The sequence below is a fragment of the Urocitellus parryii genome, chromosome 7 (genome assembly GCF_045843805.1).
Source record: "Urocitellus parryii isolate mUroPar1 chromosome 7, mUroPar1.hap1, whole genome shotgun sequence".
Lineage (NCBI taxonomy): Eukaryota > Metazoa > Chordata > Mammalia > Rodentia > Sciuridae > Urocitellus > Urocitellus parryii.
In genome coordinates this window covers 182,855,321-182,880,086 of record NC_135537.1, presented here as the reverse complement: position 1 = coordinate 182,880,086, position 24,766 = coordinate 182,855,321, and the positions used below count along the sequence as shown (strand labels likewise).

Genomic DNA, 24,766 nt, shown 5'->3' with positions numbered 1-24,766 from the left:
TTAAGCTTTGCTATATGTTAGCAAGCTGCAAGTCCTTGATTTAGGGTCCTTTTTTAAAAAAGTGAACAAGGAGTAAGCAACACTGGCAGTAATGCCACATTATGTGGGGCACTGTGGTGCATGCCCGTAAATCAGCAATTTGGGAATTTGAGGCAGGCTGGGAGATTGCAAGTTTGAGGCCAGCTTCAGGAACTTACTGAGACTGTCTCTCAAAATAAAAAATAAAAAAGGCTGGGGATGTGGCTCAGTGGTTAAGCACCTCTGGGCTCAATTCCCAGAACACACAGAGAAAAGTCCCACACCTGAATTTTTTTATAAGTTTTTGCTGTGGTCAAGTGCTGAAGGGAAGGATTGAGATTTTTGGCTGGGATTGAAGGAGACGGAAGGCCCACGGGGAGTCCTTTCTCTTGGCAGGGGCTCTGGTAACTGCTGAGCAGAAAGTGAAGGTGTGGCCAGATTTTTTTTTTTTTTATACTAGGCATTGCGCTCAGGGATGCTTAACACTGAACCATATCCCCAGCCCTTTAATGTATTTTTTTTTTTTTTTAAAGAGAGAGTGAGAGAGGGGAGAGAGAGAGAGAGAGAGAGAGAGAGAGAGAGAGAGAATTTTTTTTTAATATTTATTTTTTAGTTCTCTGCGGACACAACATCTTTGTTGGTATGTGGTGCTGAGGATCGAACCCGGGCCGCACGCATGCCAGACGAGCGCGCTACCGCTTGAGCCACATCCCCAGCCCACTTTAATGTATTTTTTAAAAAAATATTTATTTTTTAGTTTTAGTTGAATACCCTTATTTATTTATTTATTTATTTTTATGCGGTGATGAGGATCGAATCCAGGGCCTCGCATGTGCTAGGCAAGCACTCTACTGCTGAGCCACAACCCCAGCCCCTAATGTATTTTATTTAGAGACAGGGTCTCACTGAGTTGCTGAGACTGGCTTTGGACTCGCAATCCTGCCTCAGTCTCCTGAGCTGCTGAGATTACAGGTGTGCACCACTGTGCCCAGCAGCAACTGGTACTTTCTTAAAATTATGGGGTCTGCCACCTTCAATTATAGAGGGACACCTCTTGTTTGGAGTTCGGAAACCATGACATTTTTGCTTTAGGAGTTGGCGCTTACAGAAAGTACTGGAACCATGAGGCAGTGACCATATCAGTTACAGTGAACTCCACAGGCAGCATCCTTTTGCATCTGGGTGTTGCATCATCCCTTTGGGGTTCTGGTGTCCCCCTCTCTCCAGAGGGGTGTGGCTATCTGTGGCACTGCAGATCTTCTCCTAAAGTGTGCTCCTTACCTTGCTTTGGGGTCTCTTGGCCAGAGGGCAAGTGGGGACCTTGTGGAGCTGCTGGAAAATGCACCCTTGCTAGACAGCTGGGTGAGAGCCTCCCAGAAGCTGAGCCCCTGTGGCGCAGGGCTGGTGTTCCTGCAGCTGGAGCCCAGGCCCCCTTGACTCTGCCTGCTCTTCCTCCCCTCCCCTTCAGTTGTACACAGCCTCTGGTGGACTGGCAGTGTGCTCAATGAACCCCCAGGAGTATGTGGAAAGTGCCTACTTTGAGCCCAAATCTGAGTTTCAAACTGAGTTCATCATTTAGAACATACTTGGCTCCTGGGCTGTGAAGATTATGGACTCTGGTTTCAGAAAGCAAAAATGCACCTGAAGTTCAAGAGCAGCTCATGTCCTTCTACCTCTGCCCCTTTTCTGCCCTGTGGTCCGTCCCGCCTGGGATGCAGGCAAGGACAGCCAGCCTCCTGGCCTGCAGACATGGAGGGACATGCACTTGGTGCTGCTCTGTGGGGAAGGGGTGGTTTGTCGTCCTTTCTGGGAAATGGCCTTTGGATGCCACTCATGGACTGATGCTGCTTTTTAAATAGGCATTTGAGTTTTACAAATTCAGCTTTCCATTTTTCTCATTCTCAAAAGGACAGGTTTTTGTTTTTTTTTCCTTTAATGACCTACCACATGTGGACGATTGTAAAAAACAATGTGGGTCCACAGTGGCGCATAAGGTGGCTCCTCAACACTCCTCATCCCTCGCCTCTACGCTTCCTGAACCAGTGCTTTGTCTTTGTACAACCAGACACACTGTAGAGCTGAGCCTGTGTGCTGCTGAGGTGTTAGGGAATGAGAGAAAGTTCTAGATTCAGTGGGGCCTTTGGAGACTCAGCATTTCACTACCAGATCTGGTTGGCCTGCTGGGTGTAAAGGTGAACAGACAGCAGCCTGCCTTGTCCGCTTGCTGGGGGCTGGCTCTGCCCGTGCCTTCCACCTTTTCCAATTGCCTGGTCATCAGGTCTGGTTTCTGATACTTGTTTGAAAGCTAGATGGACTGAATTTCTGTTCTCTCATCAGTAAATTACTCTTCTTTGTTTAATTGAAATAGAGATACTGAGAGATTTGTATTCTCCAGAATTTTTAAGAGAGAGAGAAAGAGAGAGAGAATATGAATTTTAATATTTATTTTTTTAGTTTTCGGCGGACACAACATCTTTCTTTTTATGTGGTGCTGAGGATCAAACCTAGGCCGCACGCATGCCAGGCGAGCGTGCTACCACATGAGCCGCATCCCCAGCCCCATAGCCCTGATTCTTGGAGCACATCTGGTGGCAGAGGTCTGCCCCAGGCCCAGCTCTTCATTGCCTTGCCCACCCCTGGACTTTAAAGATCTGGGTTAGCTGGCCGGGTTCTTTCTTCTTACCAGCTGTTTGTGCTCCATGTTTCTAACTTTAAGGTTCTGTGGAGTGGAGCTTGGGAGGGAGGGAAAGAGGGAAACATTGGAGGGTAGTGCAGGGGCCATGAGTGTAGGGGCCATATGTCCACCATGCCTCCTCACATGAAAGGCAGTGCTTAGGACATTAACCTTGTGTTGCCGTGCAGGTCTCTGTAAGGCAGAGACCGCTGCATGTGCAGCGTGGGTGCAGGGTTGTTCTGAAGGCCGGTTCTGTGTTGTTCCTACACCTGGTACCCTGCCCACCCCAGGTGAGTTCATCTCCTGCCCAGTCCCTTCATTCTGGCACTGAAGCATGTGGAATGCAGAGCTATGTTCATTAATCCCACTGTTGATAAAAACCAAGAGCCTGCGTGCTTGATAACACTAAGCACAACTTTGGGGGTGGCTATTGGGGATCATTAACGTTCAGTGCCTGGATTTCTGACGGACTGACAGGTGTGGTAGTGCCTGTGAGGCTGGGCAGCTGTGGAGGAATGTGCTGAGTCTGGTGCGTCAGCCACCGCCAAGTTTCCTGGAACAGACTCCCCAGCATCTGCTTCCTGTGGGTCGGCAGAGAGCAGGCATGGACTAATTCTGGATCTCCTTTAAAAGATTCTCTTTGAAGCTCTGTCTCTTGCAGGTGGTCCCGACAACCAGGTCCACTTTGAGGGGTATCAGGTATCCAATCAGTGCATGGCCCTAGTCCGCGATGAATGTCTGCTGCCGTGCAAGGATGCCCCTGAGCTCGGCTACGCCAAGGAGTCCAGTAGTGAGCAGTACGTGCCTGATGTTTTCTATAAGGTAAGATGCAGTAGTACAAAAGGAATTTGTGCACACAGGGCTCTGAGCCTTCCTGGACTCTGCTCATCTTGTAGCCTTCTGATGGTATCCGTCACTGGTCAGCCGTGATGGCCTGGAGTTCGACTTGTGGATTGAGGCTTCTGTTGCGTTTCTGGGGGTTGTTTTTAGCTACTCAGGCTTGGTGAGGCATTTAATTTGGAGTGGAACCATACAACACCAAACCAGACTGTGGCAACTGGGGTGTCAGTGTCTAGCCATGAGAAGGTGGTGAAAGAAGCTTTGGGTCTCTTTCTGCCCTCTGGAGACTTCGATCATGTGCACCTTGGCTACTTCAAATCCCACAGTGCATGCTGGTCATCTTCTTTTAGTCTCTTCTCTGATTCATTTTGGACAGTTGGTGTTGTTTTCAGATTCATGAATCTCTACTTCTGCAATGTCTGATCTGCTGTTGCCACCTAGGTAGTCTCAGACTGGGTGGTTTCACTGCTGGAGGTTTCCCTTGACTGTCTGTCTCTCTCTCTTTTTTTGGTACTAGGATTGAACCCAGGGATGCTTCACCACTGAGCCACAACCCCAGCCCACCCGCAGCCCTTTTGATAATTTATGTTGAGACAGGGACTCAATGAGTTGCTTAGGGCCTCGCTAAGTTGTTGAGGCTGTCCTTGAACTAGCCATCCTCCTGCCTCAGGCTCCTGAGCTGCTGGGATTGCAGGTATGCGCCATAGTGCCTGGCTTCCCTTGCTGTTTTTGATGTTTCCCTATTACCACTTCCTCTGAACACACAGATGCCATTGTGACGACTGTTCGGCATCCTCATCTACCACTGCTGTTGCCTGTCACTTTGGAGCAGCTCCACTGCCCTTTCTCCTAGGCAGTTGCCGCTCTCGGGCTTGCCGCGGCTCTCTGTGTTCAGTCTCTGGTTGTGTGCTCTGTGGGCCACTCTGCCCTCTTTGTGGGGGTATTCATTGTCCTTATGTATGAAGGAGCCAGAGATTCCAGGGCCTCTTCCTGCAGCTGGGGCTCTGCTCTGCACTGTGGAGAAGTAGGTGGTAGCTGTCATCTCCATTCCCATGACAGGTGGCTGACTCGGTCTGACTTGACTGTTTTTTGTTTTTTGGTTAAAGCCACCAATTTTTTTTTTATTGGTGCTTCATAGTTATAAAAAATGTTGGGGTTCATTTTGCCATAATTATACCAGTATGGAATGTAATCTGCTCTAATCCAGTCCCCCAGTGCTTCCCCTTCCCTCCCTCCTCCCTCCCCCTGTTCTCTTACCTCCACTCTACTTGTCTGTCTTTTTTTTTTTTTAGAGAGTGAGAGAGAATTTTTAATATTTATTTTTTAGTATTTGGCGGACACAACATCTTTGTTGGTATGTGGTGCTGAGGATTGAACCCTGGCCGCACGCATGCCAGGTGAGCGCGCTACCGCTTGAGCCACATCCCCAGCCCGTTGTCTGTCTTCTTTATGTTTACAGTTTTTCTTTAAATCAGTGCGGTACAGATATGCATAAAGGTGAAATTCATTGTGGTGTGTTCAGGTACACACACAGGATGGTTTGGTTGATTGCATTCCTTCCTTTTCCCATCCCTCCTTTCTCCTCCTCAATCCCCTTTCTGTACTCCACGTATCTCTTCTTTTATCTCATGGGATGCCCCTGCCTTTCCCCCTTATTTTGGAATAGCTTCTGCTTATGAGAGAAAGTCTTGGATCCTTCACTCTGTATTTGGCTCAGTTCACTTAGCATGATGCTCTCCAGAGACTTGGTTTTGGTGAGGCCCAGTTGCCCTGCCATCAGAAGTGGGGCCCTAAGGTTTCCACTTAGAGGCATACAGGTTCTCAGGTGACTTGTAAGGGGCCAGCCCACCTTAAGGCTTTATCTCCTTGGCCTGAAGAGGCTGTTGGAGGTGCAGTCTGTCCTTTAGAAGCCTGAGGTTTGTCTGGGCGCAGAGGCGCACACCTGTAATCCCAGTGGCTCAGGAGGCAGGAGGATTGCAAGTTCAAAGCAAGCCTCAGCAATTTAGTGAGGTCCTAAGCAACTTAGTGAGACCCTGTCTCAAAAATAAAGAAATAAAGAATTGAAAAACAAAAAAAAACTGTTGAGAATGTAGTTCAGTGGCTAAATACCCCTGTTCAATCCCTGGTACCAAAAAAAAAAAAAAAGAAAAAGAAAAAGAAAAAGTGAAAGTTTGGGTTTGGCTCCTGCTTCATGAAGCCAAAATGGTGAGCATCCTGCCCTGTGCACCCTAAGATTTTGCTGACATCTCAGAGAATGGCGGCATGATTGAAACCCCTGTGTCTTTGACCTTTTCACAATAGCCCTATGCAGCAGCCACAATGTCTGCACTTCCTGAGGTGGCCGCCGCCAAGAGTGGGGAGAGGGCTTCTGTCTCATTGCCATCAGCCCCTCCTGGTGGTGGTTCCTCATCTGCTGTGTCTCCAAGCAGGCTCCAAGCGGGCTGTTGCCTTGAGGAACCCTGCTCACAAGGAAAGCCCCTTCAGTGCCTCTCTCTAGTTCCTAGCCGTGTCTGAGGTCCCTTCTGTTGAAGGAAAATCCCTCTGTGAGCATGCTCTCCTCTCTGCCATCAGTCATTTCCACAAGTCACACAGGCGGGGTTCCAGACCCTGTTTGTCGCCCAGTTTTCCTAACCCAGCACCAGTGCCATGCTGTCTTATCACAGTGACTCTGGCTGTTTTGCATACCCGGCTCCCTGCTTCCCCCCTCTGCTACTCCAGGGGCTTGATTCTCCTCACCCCAGTGTTTCAGAGCCAGCCTTCCAGGTTGCTCCAGAGGGGACGTCCTCCTCCAAGCCTCGCTGGGCCTTCCAGGGCCTTCTCTGCCTCCGACCCTCTCAGATGTTGCACTGGTGCTCTCCATGTCTCCGAGGCTGTAGGGTCTCTCTGAGGAGGCTTTGATCCTTGTCGTTCTGGATCCTTCCCAGGTGGTGGGAGGCAGGCAGGCAGCTTTGCTTTGCAGCTTTGCCTTTGGTGGTGCAGCCCTGGGTTTCTGTGCATGCAGCCATGCCATTCATGTGCTGCAGCCTTGTTTCTCCCTGTCTCTTCTCTTTGGCTTATCTGCTCCCTGTGATTCCCCACACAGTGTCACCAGCAGTTGCTGCCAGCTTTTTATCTTAAAGACTACTTTTTTTTTTTTTTTTTAATTTGGTGTTGAGGATCGAACCCAGTGCCCATGTATGCCAGGTGAGCGCACTACTGCTTGAGCCACATCCCCAGCCCCAAAGAACTACATTTTAGGGTTTTGTCTTTTAACTGAGTTTGCTCTGGGGCTATTTTTTTTTTTTTTTTTTTTTTAGTTTTAGGTGGTCACAATATCTTTATTTTTTAAGTGGTGCTGAGAATCAAACCCAGTTCCTCATGCATGCTAGGCGAGCACACTACAACTTGAGCCTGGGGCTGTTTTTTTTAATACCTTTTCATCAGGTTGGAAATCTGCTCCCCCACTCCCAGTATTGGAAATTGAACCCAGTGCTTTACCACTGAGCTTCATCTCTAGTCTTTCTATTTTTTATTTTGAAACAGGGTCTCACTAAATTGTTGAGGCTGACCTCAAACTTGCAATCCTCCTGCCTCAGCTTCCTGAGAAGCTAGGCAAATGCAGTCCTCCTGAGTCACACTAGCCCTCATTGTGCATTTCTTGCACTTAAGAATTGAGCTCTCTGGGCTGGGGATGTGGCTCAAGTGGTAGCGCGCTTGCCTAGCATGTGTGCGGCCCGGGTTCGATCCTCAGCACCACATACAAACAAAGATGTTGTGTTCGCTGAAAACTAAAAAATAAATATTAAAATTCTCTCTCTCTCTCTTCTCTCTTTCTCTCTTTAAAAAAAAAAGAATTGAGCTCTCTTTTTGTCTTCAAAAGTGGTATTCTCTTAGTCACCCTGCTGCTTTCATAGAGTGCTTATCTGCCCACTCGTGAGAGCAGACAAAAAGGGAATCCCAAAATTTTTTATAGTCCTTTAGGGTTTGGAACACTCATTCATCAGGGAACATCAGTCTGAGCAATGAGAATTATGAATTATAAAAGTAGACATTTTTAAGTAAGTCTTTGTTCAGATGTAAGAGTATGCCCTCCACCTGCATCTGTACTAGTGGCTTGGGCAGTGCCTCATGTCCTGCTGGCTTCACTGGGAGGTCATTCTGCCTTCTTGCGATCATTTCCATGGGAGGCTTTCCCTGAGCATGGTGGAGACAAGAAGAGGCCATCTCCCATGGCCCTCCTGCCCCTGCCAGGTCTGGAGCAGAGGTACCCTAGGCCCCTAGGCCACTAAGGCAGGGGTCACTTGTTGGTGAACTTGCAGGAACCATCCAAGAACAAGTGAAAATGATTCACCCTTGGAAGGGGACTGGCTTTCAGTTCTGTTGTGACATGGTGATTTTGTTGACTTCTTTTAAAAGGGTCCATTTTCTTTTCCTTTAAGCAATCATCTGGCTTTGGTGAAAACAAGCTGGCAGACCCAAGAGCTGGGTGGTGTCTAGCCCAAGGATCTGCCTGCAGCTTGGCAGATCCACACAGCGTCTTCCCCAGGTTGCCACTCTTCACTGTGGCCCCCAGTGAGCTGAGAGACTTCAGAGGCACAGCCCCTGCTTGGGTGCAGATGTTGTCCCTGGGGCTGTCAATGCTGACTGTGAGCAGCTGAACTGGATTCCTTTCCTTCCCTCACCCTAGAGAGTTCCCTGGAGCTGGGGTGTTAATCTGCTGCTGTTCAGCTCCATGGACCATGGTGAAGGTTGGCCTCTCCCTTGGGCCTGTGTCACCAACAGCACTCCGTAGCACAGACACGCTTTACTGCAGAAGACCACCTGGGTCTGTGAATAGGGAATACCCAGGAAGTACTGTGCACTGTTTGGGGAGCCTCAGAGCCAGTGAGAATAGACAGGACTCCTGGCACTGGGAAGACTGCTATAGCAGAGAGCAGCAGACTTCAACCGAAGTGGGCAGGCTGACAGGTCAGGAGTGCGATCAGGGTGCAGTTCAGTAGGGTGGATGAAGTGTCAGTTGAATCATCCTTGTGGGTCAGGACTATCATTCCAGACAGGCGGCAGCCGGTTCCCAGCGTGCAGAGTATGAGTGAGGAGCTGATGTTGCTGGTACAAATGCGGGGGAAGGGGTGCATGTAACATCACGAGCCACTGTGAGTGGGATGGGCAGGACACAGCACCCAGGCCTGGACTACAAAAGGTCCTTCCAGGAGACAAGGCGTAGCAGCAGTAGTGACAGGAGGCAGGCCAGGCATCCAGTAGTGCAGGTGGGGCAGTGATTCAAGTCTGGGTAGATCTAGAGGCTGGGTAGGATCTCCTGAGGCTTAATGTGCAGGTTGAGTCAGAACAGAGACAGGAGGGCTCTGAGGTGTTTGAGACAAGAAGCTGGAAGACAGCCTGCCCTCAGGTGGCTTTAGTGGTGTGCAGCTGCTGAGTGTATTGCTCAGGAGAGGGGGCCACTAAAGCTGTGCACTTGGAGGCAGGCTGCTGAGTTGGTGCTCAAGGCCAGTGGTGCAATTGTGGTTGTCAAAGAAAGTGAAGGTAGGGTGGGCTGCAGAGAAGGGGAGGGGAGCTCGCTGTATGGGAAGGGAGAGTGGGGCGAATAGCCAGGAGGACGGAGGAGTTGGGAAAAGGGCTGTACTGTTGTGGTTGCATTCAGCAACATAGGGCTATTGCCTCCAGGAGCAGCTCTGAGCTGGGTCAGAGGCAGGTTGGGGCTTGCTTTGTTGGCACAAACTAAAATTAAGCAAGGTGGAACAGCACATAGCATCAGTGGCGAATGGGATCCAGCTTTCCTGCTTGGAGTTTTTTGTGTCCATACTGTTGCTCTTGGCCCCAGAGAGAGGGGCGAGTAGATATGGAGAGGAAGGAGTGTGCAGGATGGCACTACTCACAAGCTCTGGAGCACGTCTGGACAGGTGGGGGTGGGAGAGGAGGCAGGTGTGGGCTGGGAGTTGGTGGAAGAGGATATGGTGCAGGATGCTTGGAGGTTCTGCTGGCTCATGGGTGGTGAGAGTGAACCTCAGATAGAGGCTCGTAGACCAAGAACCTGCCCATGGAACATCGAGGTGGAGGGAGGAGGCTGGCAGCAGAAGACATATAGTCTTGGATTCAGACTCAAGTGCATCAGTCAGCACCAGTCTTAAAAATGAACATGAGGAACACTTCTGTTTACATCAGCTTGTTATGAAAAGTAAGGGTTGGAGCCCCAGAAGACGGCCTGGAGCACCCCTCTTCTGCCCTCAGGTGGCCATCACTTGCTGCCTACCCCTGTGTTTGTGGCCTAGGTTCCACATGGGCCAGGCTTCTGGGGGACAGAATGTGTGCCAGTCAAGTCAGAGTACAGGTGGTAGTGGGCACGGCAGGCAAGGAAGCTGGGGAAAGAGGGTGGGGGGTGAGTTCTGGAGCATTCCTTCTGGATGTAATGTGAGGAGTGGTCTGAAGGAGGTGGTGATCGTTCAGGCATCAATGCTATGGCCTGAGTCAGGAGGGGTAGGAGGTTAGAGGGGTGGGATGGGTGGAACCCACATCCAGTTATAAGATGCACTGGACAGGTGCTGACGTCTTCTGGATGCAAGGTGGAGTTGGGTCATGATGGAAAGGCTCCTGCTCCCTTGTTCCTATGACCTTCAGGGATGCAGAGGTTGGCAGGGGTGCAGGAGCATTCTGGTGAGTGTCTCTGAGTGAACAGGTGGATCGTGGTGCCCACAGAGCACAGTACTGGGTCTGTGGGAGGAAGGTGAGTCCAAGTGACAACATTAGTGACAGGGTGGTAGTCCATGGGCAATTGTCACGGAGACCTGGAAGCTTAGGCAAGAGATGTGGGTCAGTGATGCCAATCTCATGGCTGTCTTCATAAAATGTCCAGATCAAAGGCTAGAATCTTTGAGGTGAAGGAGACAGCATGTCAGCCACCCCTGAGAATGCTGCCCAACAAGGGCCAGCCGCAGAAGGGCCAAAGGTGATTTCCCAGTAGGAGGGGACAGTGCTAAGGTCAGGAGCCCTGAAAGCTGGGCTGACCAGCAGCTTGGGCAAGGACCACGCTGTGCTGAAGTTCCATGTGTTATGGGAGGACATTGTTCTTTCTGTGAAAGGGGATGTCCTCAGGCTGGCAGCAGCTTCTCAGCAGGATGCAGGTTGATGTAGCATCTGCTGGGAACAGTGTCTGATGAACTGTCCTAAACTGGTTATTTGTATGTGCTCCTAACTTCTTGGGACAAATTCCTGGAGCTGATGTTACTTTGTCAGATGCCACCATTTATTAAAACGGTTCTGTGCATTCTCTTGAGATTTCCTTCAGGAAGGTAGCGCTTTACCTGTTCTGGCCGGGCTGCCTGTCAGGCAAGGCCTTGCACGTTAGCTTGTAGTCTCTGCTGGCTTACTCTCAGGGAGTCCAGTGTTCGCTAGCTGTTTTCATTGCGAGCCTCCTCTTCCTGTGCTAGGTACTTTTAAGATGATTCATCATTTTTTGCATTAATTTGTGAGGTCTCTGTGTATTGACTGTTTGTCATATGTCACAAACACATGCCAGGTTTTTATGTTCTTCATATTTTATATTTAGAGGAGCTGAAATATTGTTTGACTTCAAAAATACCTTAATCTGGGCTGGGGATGTGGCTCAAGCGGTAGCGTGCTCGCCTGGCGTGCGTGCAGCCTGGGTTCGATCCTCAGCACCACATACAAACAAAGATGTTGTGTCTGCCAATAACTAAAAAATAAATATTAAAAAAATCTCTCTCTTTAAAGAAAAAAAAAATACCTTAATCTTTTCATCATCATTTTGGCCTTGGAACTGGGTAGTAATCCCAGTTGCTTGAGAGACTGAGACAGGAGGATCACAAATTCATGGCCGGTCTAGGCAACTTAGTGAGACTGTGTCTCAAAATTTAGAAAGAAATAAATAATAATAGCTGGGAATGTGGCTTGGTGGTAGAGCCCTTAAAGCACCAGAGTTGGGTGAGGAACGGAGAGGGGTGTGGCTGAGAGGCCTGACTATCAGTGTGAATGAACTTGCTCTGGAGCTTTCCTCTTGCTCTGCTGGCTGCCAGGTCTTGGGTATGACTAGCCCCTCGATCCTCAGGATTTGCTAGGCACAGTGGCTGTGCCTGTGATGCCTGCAGTTGTGAGGGCCAGGTGGGCCTGTGCACATGGCATCCAGACTGGAGCAGGCATGGTGAGTGCCTGAGAAACTCCAGCTGTTGCTTCCATGTGACTCGTGACACCTATGCTGAGAATTTCCAGTTCAAGGGCTGATTCCACTTGTCCCCTTCTGCCTTGTTCTTAGCAGAGAAGCCTCACACTGGGGGCTTTGCCATATCCTCTAAGGGGAGGCCCACAACGCCCAGGTGCCTTGGGCTCACGTAGCCCTGCTTCCAGACATGGTGTGAGGCTGGTGGTGAAGCAGCAAGGAGCCACGATTTCTGACTTGCCTCGTGTCTTGCTCCAGGTGGAATCTGAACTACTGACACTTTGGCAGCTACTAGACTCAGAATCAAGATGGCTTCCTCCTCATATGTTTCCTGATATTTGCTAACACCATAAAAAGTGATTGCCATCAAGAGTAGTGTGTAGGGCTAGTGATTGTCTGGAAGAAACATTTGAGTGAAGACTTGGGGAAGATAGAAGTTACCTGTTTTTCCCCAGGGAAGAAAGGGAGATAGATACAGTAGCTTTATTTTCTTAGGGGGAAAAAGGTACAGTTGGGTAGTTAAATTTGTTGGTATGTGGTGCTGAGGATCGAACCCGGGCCGCAGGCATGCCAGAGGAGCGCGCTACCGCCTGAGCCACATTCCCAGCCCTGGGTAGTTAAATTTGAATGAGAATTAGCATGACACACAAAAAAGAGAGGGCATTTAACAAGAGCATTCCCTAGAGGGGAGATTCAAGTGAACAGGTGCTGCAAAAATGTTTCTGCATATTATCGTTTAATTAGATTTGAAGATGAATTCCAAATGGACTAATTATGTGTGAGTTGTTCAGATTATTTCTTGTAGGGGCAAGCATGTATTTTTGGAAATCATAATTTAGTTTGATTGGACATGATTCCTGCCTCTGCATGGGCATAGGATCCCACTCCTCAGGCCCACACTTTTGGGGCCTGTCATAGTGGTAGGCTGCCTCAACTGCACAGCTGCCATGTGGGGAGGGGCAAGGGGTCCTTCCCCAGGTTGGTGGGTGCTTCAGCTTCAGGGGACTCGCAGAACACAGCAGTGTTTGCAGGAAGGTGGCATTTGTCAGGGTAGGGAACAGCCTACTCAGAAAGTGCGGAATGGAGTTGGGCTAATGCTTCCTCAGTAGCAGACTGGTTAGAAGTGTTTGGCCCCTTGCTCTGGAGGGGAAGGGCAAGTCCTTCAGCGGCACACAAGGAATGGGGTCATTTGGGCAGTGACATCCTGTTAGGGAGATGAGCTTGGTTTGACTGAAGAACAGCTTGTGATGATTGTCTAAAGACAGCACAGTTCTCCATGTCCCCAGAACGTGCACATGTGCTAGTAGTGACTTCACAGCATACCTTGGGGACATATCACCACTTGAGGATGCACCTTGGCAACCAGATTATGTCTGAGAGCCTCCATAGATGTAGACTTTTATGTAAAACCCACGATTGAAAATTATGGATGTATAATTTATATATGGCTCAATGAGTGATTTGCATAACATTAAGTGATGATTTAGAATGAAAATATGATCTTCTTATAAAATCTATAATAGAAAGCATGGGGAATGTACTTGGAGAGCTCTGTTGGAGCTCAGCATGTCTGACATAAATCATATCTAGTTGTCATCTTATGATTAATGAACATATGCTGGCCATTTTTCCCCATAATTAAACTTTATGTCCTGCTCATCTGACAAAGCAAAACACCTACTTTGACAGGTAGGTGGCGGGGGTCTTCCACATCTGCATATTCTGTGTATGTGTACTCATTTGTGCATGCTTATGTTTTATTAACGTGTGGGTACTCAGTTTCCACAGATTCTGGTTTTCAGAGGCATGAGTAAAAATTTTGAGTTGGCCTTCAGATTGTGTGACTGTGGTTTAGAGGGTGGAATGCACAGGTCAGCCTGCTGCCACCATCTCTCAGCTGGGCCTGGTGCTAGGCTGAGCCCTGCAGAGGGAGTGGGCCACGTGCTCTCCTGTGGAGGTGCCTGTGGCCAGAAGCGTAGCTGACCTCAGGTCCTGGCAAAGAGCACTCTATCTCAGTGCCAGGAGCAGCAGCAGCCACGGCATGACTGTTTGCCATCTGCTTTTCATGCACTTCAGCAAGAGTCAGGTGGTTTAAAAGGTGAGAGATGTTTTTGAAGGAGCACTGTCGCTGTCACCTTCACTCAGTAGCCACGCACCTTTGACTATTGCAGGACATCGACAAGTTTGGCAACGAGATCACCCAGCTGGCCCGCCCCCTGCCTGTGGAGTATCTGATCATAGACGTAAGTCCTCCCCACTGGTCCTGCACGGTGACCCTGCTGGCGCCCAGGAGGTCAGGACTCTGGGGAAGGGGAGGGCCCAGCCACACGCTCTGCCCTGTAGTGCTGGGGATGTCTGTTCTATCCTTGAGCCCCCAGGGTTCCTTGGACATTCACAATTTTAAGGACTTTTTTTGTTGTTGTTTCAGGTTTTTTATGTCCTTGAAAACAACCTAGTTAACTTTCTGGGTACCATAGTTCAAAGGACCTCCCACCCCCTACCCCAGGCCCAGGGTCCACTAAAAGGCCTAGTCCAGTATCGCCACAGATGCTGCATGGCTGGTGGTTGCCTGCTCTGCAGCATGTGCAGGTGCTGCCCTGGTGGGATCACACTGCCATAGGCGCAGTGCCCTGGGGGCTGATCTTTCCAAGCCTTTTTTGTTTTTGTCTTAATTTTTATTAGTTATTGATGGACCTTTATTTATTTATTTGTTTACATGTCGTGCTGAGAATTGAACCCAGTGCAAGCGCCACTGAGCCATGACCCCAGCCCCTCCAAACTGGTTTTACGAACACCTGTGACTGAATGTTCTTGAGCAGAGAGGGTCATAATGGTTTCCTGGGAGGGATTGCAGAAGCCAAGGGAGGCTGGCTCTACTGCATCTTCCCAGAGCCCCTCCTTCTCTCTGGAGGCATCACGTGGTCACAGAGATGGCTATGCCATCAGCCACAGGGCAGCAAGTGCCACAGAGCAAAGCCCATGTTTGAGCACCTGGCTGCCTGCCAGAGCTCTGTCTGGGGGGATGGTGTGGGGGGCTAAGCTGCTGCTGTACCAGGATCTATGCGGGCTGCATTGGATTTGGGATGGGCATGTAAGTCAGGCAGTAAAACATCATTGCATTTGAAGCAGAGGGTCCCCTGAGCCAAACCCATTGATGTTCCATTCCATTGACAGCTCTCGAGAACATATTTATTACTCAGGCCATAAAGGCATCTGTTTTTTAGGCTACCTGGGGTATAATTAAGATGAAAACAGATTGATGGCACATACTGTTAGGAGGAGTTGGCATGATTTAGTACTTCTTCCTAAGGCTTTCTCCCTTGCCACACCTCTCCACCCTGCTTTCCTTTCACATAGGAAGTTAAAGACTTGCCAGTGTGTTCTCTTCTAGCACCGCTTAGTTGCTGTGGAGCATGCTGCCCTGTGACCTCTAAGTCCTCTGTCCCTGGGGAAATGAGACTTGGAATCCCTTGAGAACTGGTGCCCATAAAAGTACATGTGGCTCCTGGGCAGGTCCGTAGGCCCTGGATGCTGTTCTTGAACCCAAGCAAGGGGCAGCTGTTGCAGGCAGGGAAAGTGAGAGCCAGCACTTTCTGGGCCTCTGTGCAGGTATCAGACATTGTCCAATTGATGACTCCACAACGGTCTGGGAAGGGAGAGGGCTTTAGCACAGGACAGGGTGGGATGTGGGATGGTCACACAGGGCTGAGTAGACTTTGGTCCTGTCACTGTGCAAGGGCCACTCACAAGGCTGGCACCTAGCCTCTCTTGATGTACTAGTTTATTCAGTGGCGGGTGCTCTTCAGTCCCTCTCCACTCTTGCTGCTGCCTTCCCAAAAGGAGGGACCCGAGTGGTCCAGGCTATTGTCTCGCAGCGTGGACACTGCCCACTCTTAGAGCTGATTGCAGCTAGGGCTGAGTGCTCCTCCCCTCATCTCTGCCTCCCAGAGGAGCACGTGTCACTGTGGCCCTTGCTGCACAAGCTTGTCTGCACAAGCTTGTCTGCAAGGACCGGCCAGCTTGGGTTAGGGCACTACCAGTGGCTCAGCCTGCCTTCCAGAGTGCGGATGCTGGTACAGCCAAACCAGAAACAGCTCCCTGCCTTTGCTGATGCCAGAAAACAGAAGAGAGCAATGTTTTTATTCTGTAGAAGTAGTCCTCCAGGAGCCAGAATAGCTACCCTGGATCTGGAAGGTGTTGGCCCAGTGCTGCTAGAGTCACGTGCAGAGGGAACTGCATCAGCCAGAGGAGAGTTATTACTCACACTGGATGCTCTCCCAGGGAGGGCATTTGCTAGTGGGAGTGACGCCTATGTCCACCTCAGCTTCTGCACAGTCACCACTGTACCTGGCTTCTACTGATTCAGATGCCCTCTGCTATTCCTAAGGGATGTCAGAACCAAATGGAAGACTTGGCTTACCTTTAGTGGAAGCTCTCCACTCCAGCCAGCTCATCTCCAGGGGAGAGGGGGGCTGTGATTCTCACCTGCCTGGAAAGCCCATGGGCTCTTTAGGCTGGCTTCCCAGTGGGCTGTTATCAGGAGGTCATTTTCTCAGTCCCAGCACTGGTTGACCCAACACAAGCCTCCAGGTCCGATAAGTAAAGTTTGCAACTCCTGAGACAGCCTTCTGCTCTTTCTCTGCTGAGTTCTGTTACCCTGGACCAGGGCAGAGCACGCGTAGCAGCAGGAGTCTGACCAGTCTTGGTGCAGCAGTTAGGTGTCTGTGCCACAGAGACAGGCACTGCCCAGATGTGTGCACTTTAAATGTGTGCTTCTCTTGATTCCCCAGTGCCAGTTTTCAGATTTCCCAAGAAGCACAGACGCCAACAGTGAACTTTCCCTCAGTACGAAGCTTGCAGGACCCTGGGGAGCAGTGTGTGGAACGTGCTGAGGGCTGGAACTGGTTGGAGGTTCGCACCATCTTTAGCACAGTTCATCACAGTTTGTGTTTTTGTTCATTAGATCACAACAACCTTCCCCAAGGATCCAGTTTACACTTTTTCTATTTCACAAAATCCATTTCCTATTGAAAACCGGGATGTGCTGGGTGAGACACAGGTAAGCTCATTGTCTCAGAAGCTGCATTTAGTGACCTGTTTGTCCAGCGACAGTCTTGCTTTACTGGAGTGTGCTGTGCTTGCAGCTTCTTCCTGTGTCCTGTATCAGGCCCTGTGTTGGACACAGAGGTCAGGGCGCTCGCTCTAGCAAGGTGCTAGTTAGCCTTGAATCCTGGGCCTACGGACTTGCCAGGAACACCTTCTCAGTCTTGTCACTTTGTGTCCTCTGCTAACAGCTTCCTCTGGTTTGTGGGTTACAGAGCCAAACAGTGGAAGTGGTCTGCTTCCCTGCTGATCTGTCTGTCCCCAGCCCCGACACATTCCTCAGGCTCCGTCAGGGCTGGGTGGGTCGCACTGGGGCCTGGCATGTTGCTTGTGTCATGCTGGCCCTCTGCTCCCGCCACCTGCACAGGGGGAGTATCTGTACCAAAGTTTTCTTTTAAGGGGGCTTCTTTGGCAAAGCTGCTTCTGATACTGTGGTTGCTTATTGTCCATCTGCCCCAGGAACCGACATGGGATGCATGTCGGGGCGCAGAGCTGGTTTCCGGGCTGTCTTCTCAGGCTCCCATTCTGTCCTGCTGCCCTCCTCATTTCTCTTCCTTACTCTGCTGGTCCAGCTTAGGGGTGCTGCCAGACAGAAAGGGCCATATGGTCTCCTGCCTACCCCAGTGGGCCTTCCCTCAGCCCTCTTTCACCCTGAGGTAGAGGGATGGATTCCATCTGTCCATCTGTGTGTCCTTGCTTGGACAGTCTACATACCTCCTCACACCACGGACAGTCAGGTGTGCCAAGAGCTTCCCCTGGGCAGGAGGGTCAGGTGCTCACCTGCAGCTGTCTGTGTCCCTTTGTGCCCTCTCAGTAGTTCTGGAAGAGAGGTGGGATGTCTCAGTGTGTGCGGGGGTTGGGAGTGGGGCTGGTTCCTCCCCGCTCTGGATGTGAGGACTGTCATGAGATCCCTGCATCTTCCCTTCTCTCCATCACTCTCGGTCTAGGACTTCCACAGTCTGGCCACCTATTTGTCCCAGAACACTTCATCTGTGTTCTTGGACACCATCTCGGATTTCCACCTGCTGCTGTTTCTGGTCACCAATGAAGTCATGCCTCTACAGGTAGGGCTTACTCAAGAGACGTCCCTCGTCCCACTTTCCTTCCTCAAGCCAGAGAGTGGGGGATTTGGGGCAAAGCTTGATGTGCAGGGTCATCTCCCCCTGGGAATTTTGTTGGCTGTGACCACTTGGAGAGCAAGGTGAATATGTTCTGTCCTCTGGCCTACGGTCCTGGGGGTACCATGGTTGAGGCAGCCCTCAGTCCCGTAGCTTTAGAATCTCAGCCTGCTCGTTACAGATCCCTCCCTGCCTCCTGAGTCAACGCCGGCTTGTTGCCTTGGCCCAGAAGGCTGGCCAGCTCCCAAGCCCTGCCAAAGAGGAGGTAGATGTTGAGCAGACAGCAGTGCTCCCAAAGGGGTGGGCAGCAAGTCCTGCCAGAGGCCTCAGCATGTGCCACACATTTTGGCCTCCTGTGACCTTTTCTTCTCTGCCTGAGACCCCCAGGAACACAAGGAAGGAGGGAGGGATCTTTCTGAGCTCAGTAGCGCTGACTCGGCACCTTCCCCACCGGGACAGTGGCGCTCTCCTTCCCAGGGCTTGTCTTTGGCGGTCAGCCTTAGCTGTTGTTACATGCTGCCCCATTTATCTTGTGTGTCTTCCCACTGTCCCTTCCCCTCTCAGAATCCCACTGTACCTCTTCTCTCAGGGTCAGCCCTGCCTTCTGAGACCAGGGGTGACAGGTGAGGCTCCCTCTGTATTGGGCCACCCTGCTTGTAAACTGTTTTGAAGTTGACTCTGGAGGTACTGAGAGCCCTTAAAGGCTTTATCAACCTCTCACCACAGCAGCTACTTTAACTCTCTGTGTGCTGACCCTGGAAACCTAGGATATAGCACGCAGTTTCCAGACAGATGGAGAAGAGAGGAGGACTGGTCCCAGTCTAGGACCAGGGACAGGAGTTTCTGTCATCTGGGCTGTCAGCCCATGGCCGAGGGAGCACAGGAGCCCCAAGGGGCGCTTTGGGAAGACGTGAGTTCTAGCTTACTTTAGCACATGGATTTATAGACCTGAGCAGCAGTCTGTGTTTCATAGTGATCGTCTATGTGATTTTTAAAAATTCCCTCTGAAATGTTGTGTTTATGTTAGAGAAACCTGTTAGCGAGAGTGTGACCCCATTGCAGAGCAAGGTGGACCTTCCTTTGGCTTTTTGCAGGACAGCATCAGCCTTCTGCTGGAGGCGGTGAGGACCAGGAATGAGGAGCTGGCACAGACGTGGAAGAAGTCCGAGCAGTGGGCCACTATTGAGCAACTTTGCAGTAAGTGTCCTACGCTCTACCCTTAAGCCCTGGGCTTGTGGCCCTGGGTGCACACTGCGGGTTGTGGTATAAGGGACAGACACATGGCTGTGTTCATTGATGTAGTAACATAATGTTGTCCAGGTCAGACCCCAGGTGTGTATAGCAGATGCACCCAGCTATAGGTGTCCCAGGAGCCTCCATTTGGAAAAGATCTGTCTGAACATCTAACATGTCCTTGCCGTCCTTATGGGACACTTGGCAATACCCCTCATACTTCGATGGTATAAAAAGAAACCCAACTCCCGCAGCAGCAGGTGACAGGGTCTGGATTCATTACCTGGACCAGCTTGTGCCCTAGAGCTCCTTGTGTTCAGTACTCACTCTCCTAAAAAAGTTGAGTATGTGATTGTCCAATCCTGTGTCTAGGACTGGTAATGGAATGATAGTGTACATTCACAAGAGCTTCACAAAACATGAGATACCAGGCGGGCTCAGGGGCGCACAACGTGATCCCAGCAACTTGGGAGGTCAATAGGAGGATTTCCAAGTTCTGGGACAGTCTCAGCAACTTAGTGAGACTCTGTCTTAAAAAATAAAATGAAGGGCTGGGGTTGTGGCTCAGTGGTAGAGCGCTTGCCTAGCAGATGTGAGGCACTGATTTGATCCTCAGCACCACATAAAAATAAAGATATTGTGTCTACATACAACTAAAAATATATTTTTAAAAGTTATTAAAAAAAATAAAAAGTACTGGGGAGATGTGTTCAGTGTCTCTGGGTTCACTCCCCCATACCCTTACCCCCCAAAAAAAAGTAGATCCAGGTGCAAGTCCTGGGAAGCCCAACATGCACTCACCCTTGACCAGCCTTTCCTCAGCTAGGCTTTTGCCAGGAAAGGCGAAAACAGGTCTATAACAGAGCAGGATGCTCATGGTAGCTTTGTCCTAACAACTTGGAACTGGACACCACCCAGATGTCTACAGTGGGCATGATGGTCCTCACAGAGGAGTGCTTTTCAGCAACAGAAAGAAACCATACCCACAGGTGCAGAGAAGGGCAGGTGTTTGCTGGCTGTGTGCACCATAGTTGCAGGATGGCAGCCTTGGTGCAAGGAGTAGGCATGTTCAAACTACCCTGCCCACAGTATAGAGCTCAGGCCAGGCAGAGTACCCATTCTGCAGAAGTGCTGAGTGCTTGCTTCTCTTCCCACCTACAGGTACCGTTGGTGTGCAGCTCCCGGGCCTCCATGAGTATGGTGCCGTTGGAGGTTCTGCACATGCCGCCACCTCTGCCATGTGGGCCTGTCAGCACTGCACCTTCATGAACCAGCCAGGAACTGGCCACTGCGAGATGTGCAGCCTCCCCAGGACCTAGGGCTCCGGCCCTCTGCTGGGTGGGACTGGGCCAGCCTAGCCCTCCAAAGCCAGGAGCTCAAGGTGTGCCCCGCAAGGCTCAGAGCTGGCAGCCCTGAGGGGTGGGGCCCACCACCCTGGCACCCAGGGAAGCTTCTTGGCACCAATCCCAGAGAGGGAGCTCAGCTAATGTGCTAGGGCTGAGTAAAAGCCGACTGGAAACAGTGTCCCTGCCTGAGAACACCACGCACGCCTCACCCGTCAACAGCCCCCTGCCGTGGAAGGATTGGGCACCTCCAAATAATCACTTGAAATCGGTGGTGCAGGGAGGGTTGCTGCTGCCACCCAGCTTTCTTTTCCTTCCTCTTCGATGCTTTCTGTTCTGTCCCCGCTTGATTTTTTTTTTTTTTTTTGGTTGGGAGTGCCTGGCTACCTCTGTTCTGTTGCTCTGGAGCAGAGGTCCTGCCTGTGCCGGCCACAGCCTCCTGCTCAGCCTGCAGCCTAGTGCGCTTTCTCATCTCGTACCAGGTGGAAGTTTAGAGTCTGTGCTGGTTGCAATAACAGTTTTCAGCAATTCCTTCCCAGAAGACTTTTATTTATTGTTTTTAAGATAAAACTGCACAACAGGGATATGAGAGAGACTAGTTTCCACTTCCTTCCCTCCTTCAGCGCAGCCCCTCCTGGGAGTTCAGGTGGTAGTGGACGGGTCCCACTGACAGTCCTCCTATGAAGCAAACCTCAGTGCCTGAGACTTTTCTACCAAGTCACACAGCTGTGGCAGCTGGCGATATGGGCAGCTGAGCAGGAGGAGAGTGGTGGCCCTTGCCTGGTGGGCAGTCCCTCTAGATAGCCCGGATGGGTGAACACCAGGGCCCCGATTCCTCTACCCACAGCACCATTCCTCTATCCATAGCCTTGCCAGGCCTTGGTCTGGAATAGTGCTTTGGCCATTGAAACAGGACCTCTGTGGAGCCTGGAAAGTTGATAGCATGCACCCAGTGTAAGGACCAGGCAATCCACAAGAGTCCTAATGGTCTCTAAGTGTCCTCCACAATAGGACTGGGGCACAGGCCTACCCCAGGCGAGCCGAGGGCGTCTTGATGCCTCTTTGCCTTAACAAGAGCCAAATTAGCTGTGCTGCACCCAGGGAAAGGCCGGCCCAGCCAGACTTCCTGGAGGCTTGTGTGTCTGTTGCCTAGAGGGACGCACCTACACAGCCCTCCCCATGCTTGGCCATGTAGACAGAATGCTTGCCTGCTGGGCTCTCTCATGGTAGGGCTGTGGCCAGAACCCTCAGGTATACCTGGCATGGCATCCCCCCTGGAAGGCCCAGGTTTCTTCTGATCCTGGAGCCACAAGCCCATTAGGTTGGCCTGGCTACAGCAGGCCTGTAAAGCAAGCAGTCTCCCCCCATCTGCCACACATTATGGAGGTGTGGAGGGTCATCTGGTCTGCCTCCTAGGAGCTGTCTTGGCTGGGGCTTTGTCTTCCCTGTCTTACCTGGTCCCTGAGGTCAGCTGTATAGCCAAATGGCCTGGCTGGCTGCTTACCTGTCTCCAGGGCCATTCACACCAGTGCTGTTGCCCAGCCTGGGCAGGTACTGGACAGCACAGACTTGTGGAGACTCACTGCCCCAACACCTGTGTTCCTCTCCACTTGCTCTCGTCTTTATCCACCAAGCTAATTTCCTTTTCTCAACCAATAGTTTTTCTCACTCTGCAGTTCTGGCATCCATGCAGTCCATGTTTTCTTTTTGTCTTTTAGCTAAAGAAAGTGTTGTGATTTCGCTGCTTATGGTTTTGAGTTACTCTGTTCAATAATGCACTTTATTTTATCGTCCAAAGAGAGTCAAGCTCATGCTGCTGGCTTGGGGTGAGCCCTGCTGAGAGCACAGGCCTGGGAGGCCCAGGCACCACCTCCTGCTCAGGAGTGACCCCCGCCCATCTTGCATTCCTGTGGACATCCCCTCATGTCACCAGGCACCACATTCCAGAGGGGTGCCTGAGCACACACCTTCCCAGGCGGACCTGCCTACCCAGCCCGCCCTCTTGGCCCTGGTCGGTCCTGCCTACCCAGCCCGCCCCCAGCCAGTCTGTTCCTGGGACATAGGTGCTCTGCTTTGGGCTCACAGGTGTGCATCACCTGGGTTTGGACTAGCATTACCCTGACCCCAGCCCTGCAGTGGAACCTAATAAAAAGCGCCTGAAGCGACTGCCCGCTCCCAGCGTGTCCTTCCTGTGCGCTGAAAGTTGTCCACAGGCCCTGTCTGGTGTCTAATCTGGGTAAGGTGATTAGATGACTTGCCCCCAGGACTCTCATTGATGTGTTTGGGCCATTTCAAGCTGGGACCCAATTTCCCTGGCCCATTGCTCTGCTGCAGGGCTCCCGGGCACTGTTCTTCCAAGTTCGTATATGGGTGGAAGGGAGCTGTCCGGCCTCCCTGAGATGCCTTTTCTGCCTGTGAGTCTGTACATCCTGGACAGGCAGATGAGGCCAAGCAGCAGGTGAAAGTGTCCAGGCAACCTAACTGCACAGGTGCAGTGAGGAGCAGGGCTGGAGCTTACTGCTGTCTCCCAGGGACAGCCAGAGAGGTCTGGCTTGCTCCTGACTTCGGTATCAGCCTGCTTCCACAGCTCAGCACCACTCAGTCCTCAAGGCAGGGACTCATCTACACCCTGGGAAGCCACTAAAACACAGCAGCTGTAGGGGCTGGGGTTGTGGCTCAGTGGTAGAGTGCTTGCCTCACATGTGTGAGGCACTGGGTTTGATTCTCTGCACCACATAAAAATAAATGAGTAAAATAAAGGTCCATCGACATTAAAAAAATATTTAAAAAAAAATAGCTGTGTCTGAAAGGGCTGCTCCCAGTAGGTGACCCAGCTGCCTTTGAGCAGCTGAGTGGTGCTGAGTGCTCATCATCCACAGCTCCCTGGTGTTGCTGGAGCTGCCACGCTCAGCCCTCGGTAGGGCTTGGGCTGTTCAGTATGACCCAGCAGCTGGCCTTCACACAGGGCCTATGAAAGCCCGAGTAAGAGGGACTGGAAGTCCAGATGCCTTTGTCCTCCAGGTGCTGCAGGCCAGGAGGCTCTGGGAGGCGCCTTCCTCCCTATCCTCACCTAAAGAAGTGAGATTGAACTGCTTGGAAGTAGAACTGGGGACTCTGGCACCCAAAGTCCTGGTCCCCACCCTGCAGGTTTTTGCACCTCTGCCATAATCTGCAGCTTCCACACACCATGGTTTCTCTTCCCACATCTGCCCCTGTAATTCTTGAGCTCCATTGTGCTTGGCCTTTGTGAGGCCACAGTGCCCCAGTTTGGCAGGGTCACTGACCTCCAGTGACAGGCTCTGCAGTAAGGGGTGTGTGCACCTTCCACACCCCTGGCAGAGCCCCGGCTAGGGCATGGCCTTGGGCCCTTCCCTCATGCCTTTCTCACCCCAGGCACCCAGTGCTCAGGTCTACTCTCTATTTAGACTGGAGGGAGCCAGGATCTGGCCAGCCCCCAAGCCAGGGGAGTGACATACCATGAGGCCTGCTGGCTCGCCCACCTCCCATATCCACTTCCTCCCCACCCTCTCTATTGGCGTGTTTTCTCCTATTTTGGAAGCCACCTGGTTATCCTGAGGCGTGTGAGCTGGTGACTGACAAGAACCAGTGTCAGGCTTGGAAGGTTAGACCTGGTGATCAGAAGACCCCCCAAGGGATACTTGTGTGCTCTGGGTGAAATTCAGAGTGACAGGCTGCTGTGGAGTGCTCTCACTCTACCCCACCCCCATCCTTCCCCTCAACAAGGCAAAACGCCATCAGACCAGCCCAGGAATGCAGAGTGAGCTGAGAACCCTCACCTGGTTAGCACCTGGCACAGATACACTGGGAGCTAGCCCACCCCCTACTCACTGGGGGGGTCTGGACTGGCCACTGGTCATGTTGGCAGGTACACCGGGACTGGGTCATGTTCCAGCCTGGCACACATTCTGGACATTCTCCAGCTGGACCTTTTACATGTCAGGCCTGCTGTGCCCCAGATGGCTCCTTTACTTCCTAGTGCCTGGCCTTGAGACCTTTCTGATGAAATAATAGTAACTACTACTACTACTATTATTATTTAACAAGAGCTATGGTCTTGCTGTGCTGCTAAGTCTGGACCCCAAACTCCTGCCTCAGCCTCTTGAGTAGGGGGAAGCCCAGTCTCTGCCTGGTTTCAGGTAGAGGATCCTGGTCTTTCACTTGGGGGATTCGTGTAGAGCTGCTCTCTTCTGGAGCAAGTGGAAAGAACTGCCAGGAGGGAAAATGAAGATGTCCCCTGGCCTCCCCCTTG

The 24,766-nt window shown here is 51.2% G+C and overlaps 1 protein-coding gene across 2 annotated transcripts in view; it reads left to right on the top strand.

Annotated features, from left to right (window-relative positions):
• Nploc4 (NPL4 homolog, ubiquitin recognition factor) overlaps positions 1-22,662 on the top strand; it is a 45,707-nt gene extending 23,045 nt beyond the window's left edge. For both annotated transcript variants that reach the window (XM_026410717.2, XM_026410718.2), the window contains 6 exons: positions 3,354-3,514; positions 13,871-13,942; positions 16,663-16,758; positions 17,750-17,866; positions 19,015-19,117; positions 20,315-22,662. In XM_026410717.2, coding sequence (XP_026266502.1) covers positions 3,354-3,514; positions 13,871-13,942; positions 16,663-16,758; positions 17,750-17,866; positions 19,015-19,117; positions 20,315-20,472 — 707 coding nt within the window. In that variant the 3' untranslated portion in view covers positions 20,473-22,662. The remainder of the gene's footprint in view (positions 1-3,353; positions 3,515-13,870; positions 13,943-16,662; positions 16,759-17,749; positions 17,867-19,014; positions 19,118-20,314) is intronic.
• The last annotated feature ends 2,104 nt before the right edge of the window (positions 22,663-24,766 follow it).